Raw genomic sequence first — 1,749 nt, forward strand, 5'->3', positions numbered from 1 at the left:
TATGCTGTAATAGTTTTAGACTGCCGGGGGACTTCCTTTCACACACTGAGCTCCTTTATCTTTCTATTTGTGTGCATCCATGTCCCAGAAAGTCCTGTTACTAACCTTGCCCTGGGGAGTCATTCCCCGGAGTCCTTGTGTTATTTTTCCCCCAGCATGTTTCCTTGGATCAGGGAGGCTCCAAAACCATGGTTGCAGCAGCGCTGTTGCTTGCTCTGGATGGAAGTACTAGAACTGTTGGGTCCCTGTAAATTATGTGGTCTAGTGTGGTCTAGACCTGCTCTATCTGTAAAGTGTTTTAAGATAACTCTTATTATGAATTGATACTATAAATGAAATTGAATTGAATTGAATCCAGCAGCTCTGTAAGGTAAAAAGTCTTCCCAAGAAGCTGACCAACCAGGTCGCGTCTCCTCCTCCAGACCCGCCTCCAGCAGAGTGGGTCCATTATAATCAACTGATAAAGCCACGCTGCTCATCTCCATTACATAGGGAGTAAACACAGGACGATGGACACGTCTGCTTTAGGGCTCTGTCTATTTGTGCCTGAACAACACAAGAAAAAGAGGTGGGCAGCGGCCAAAATTGTAGGCTTCCTGTAGGCTGCAGGGCAAGACGCACATTTGGGTCAGCTGAGCCCCCTCCTGCCCCTAGCCACCGTCGGGCTTGGTGTTATTGGTTTAGACCAGCCAAATTGCTGTTTCAGAAGCAATGTGTGATTTAGATTAGACTAGATAGCTGTATCAATCCCCACATGGTAAACCCATGCCCAACTAGTGTGGTAGATACACTAGAACTTAAAGTAAAGTGAAAACAGGATGCACCATACAGTTTTGTTTTTTTTGGAGGGTGGGTCTTACACACCTGAATCAGTCGGTAGAAACTGTACAGCTTTGGGCTCATCTCCAGCTCCTACAAACATGCACACACACAGTTATTATGGTAGCAGCTTCTCATTTGTAACTGTCACTTTCACCTGATAAAATGGCAAACAGCTACAGGTCATATAACATGTTGCTTGTGCAAAATATGATGTGCCAAAGTCAGGAAACAGCTGATTTGTTAGATACATGTTTAATCTACATCTTATATCTGCTGCTGCTATGTAGATATGAGTAATGGATTAAAAAAAAATTACTTGATTGGGTTATCCCTGTATAATACTGGTCACTGAAAACGTACGTCCAGTAACGATCCGTAGCAGATGGTTCCGTCTCCAGCGTAGCCGTCAGGACAGGTACAGGTGTGAGCTCCACCCTCCACAGAGCGCTCACACTTCGCCTGACAGAGTGTGTAGCAGATAGGGATCATGGGACATGAATTTAACCTACTTAGACCGGACTAATAACACAATTACCAATTCTCTGTTCTTATATTTTTATAAATTAGTTGTCACTGGTAACAGAAATAAACATCTTGCACATCAAAGACTTCAGACTTTCTCCAGAAGTTTGAAAAGAACCTTTAAAAAAACTTAAAACGCTCTCCAGAAACCATATCCTAGTTAGTCCCCAGACAGACAACAGAGTTGAAAACCATTATCTAACAGTGTCTATCACCTTTTGCTGCTTTGAGCACCACAAACCATTTATTACCATTAAGGTAGAGGCAAAGGTCTCAGCAGCAGAGATTATACATTGTATGCTTATGAATGTGTGTGCTCAGAGATAAGCATTTGAAATGAAAATCTAAAAATTGAAGCTAATTTGAAAGTTTTTCTTCTTCTTCTTCTTTGTGTGTGTGTGTGTG

At 42.4% G+C, this 1,749-nt stretch overlaps 1 protein-coding gene across 1 annotated transcript in view; it reads right to left on the reverse strand.

Moving 5' to 3' along the window:
• Nucleotides 1–1,749, reverse strand: part of stab1 (stabilin 1) — a 122,935-nt gene that overhangs the window by 85,626 nt on the left and 35,560 nt on the right. The window contains exons 27-28 of the mRNA XM_032514890.1: nucleotides 1,183–1,281; nucleotides 865–912 (exon numbers count right to left, since the gene is read on the reverse strand). Of these exons, the coding sequence (XP_032370781.1) occupies nucleotides 865–912; nucleotides 1,183–1,281 (147 nt within the window). The remainder of the gene's footprint in view (nucleotides 1–864; nucleotides 913–1,182; nucleotides 1,282–1,749) is intronic.

The sequence above is a fragment of the Etheostoma spectabile genome, chromosome 4 (genome assembly GCF_008692095.1).
Source record: "Etheostoma spectabile isolate EspeVRDwgs_2016 chromosome 4, UIUC_Espe_1.0, whole genome shotgun sequence".
Classification (NCBI taxonomy): Eukaryota; Metazoa; Chordata; class Actinopteri; order Perciformes; family Percidae; genus Etheostoma; species Etheostoma spectabile.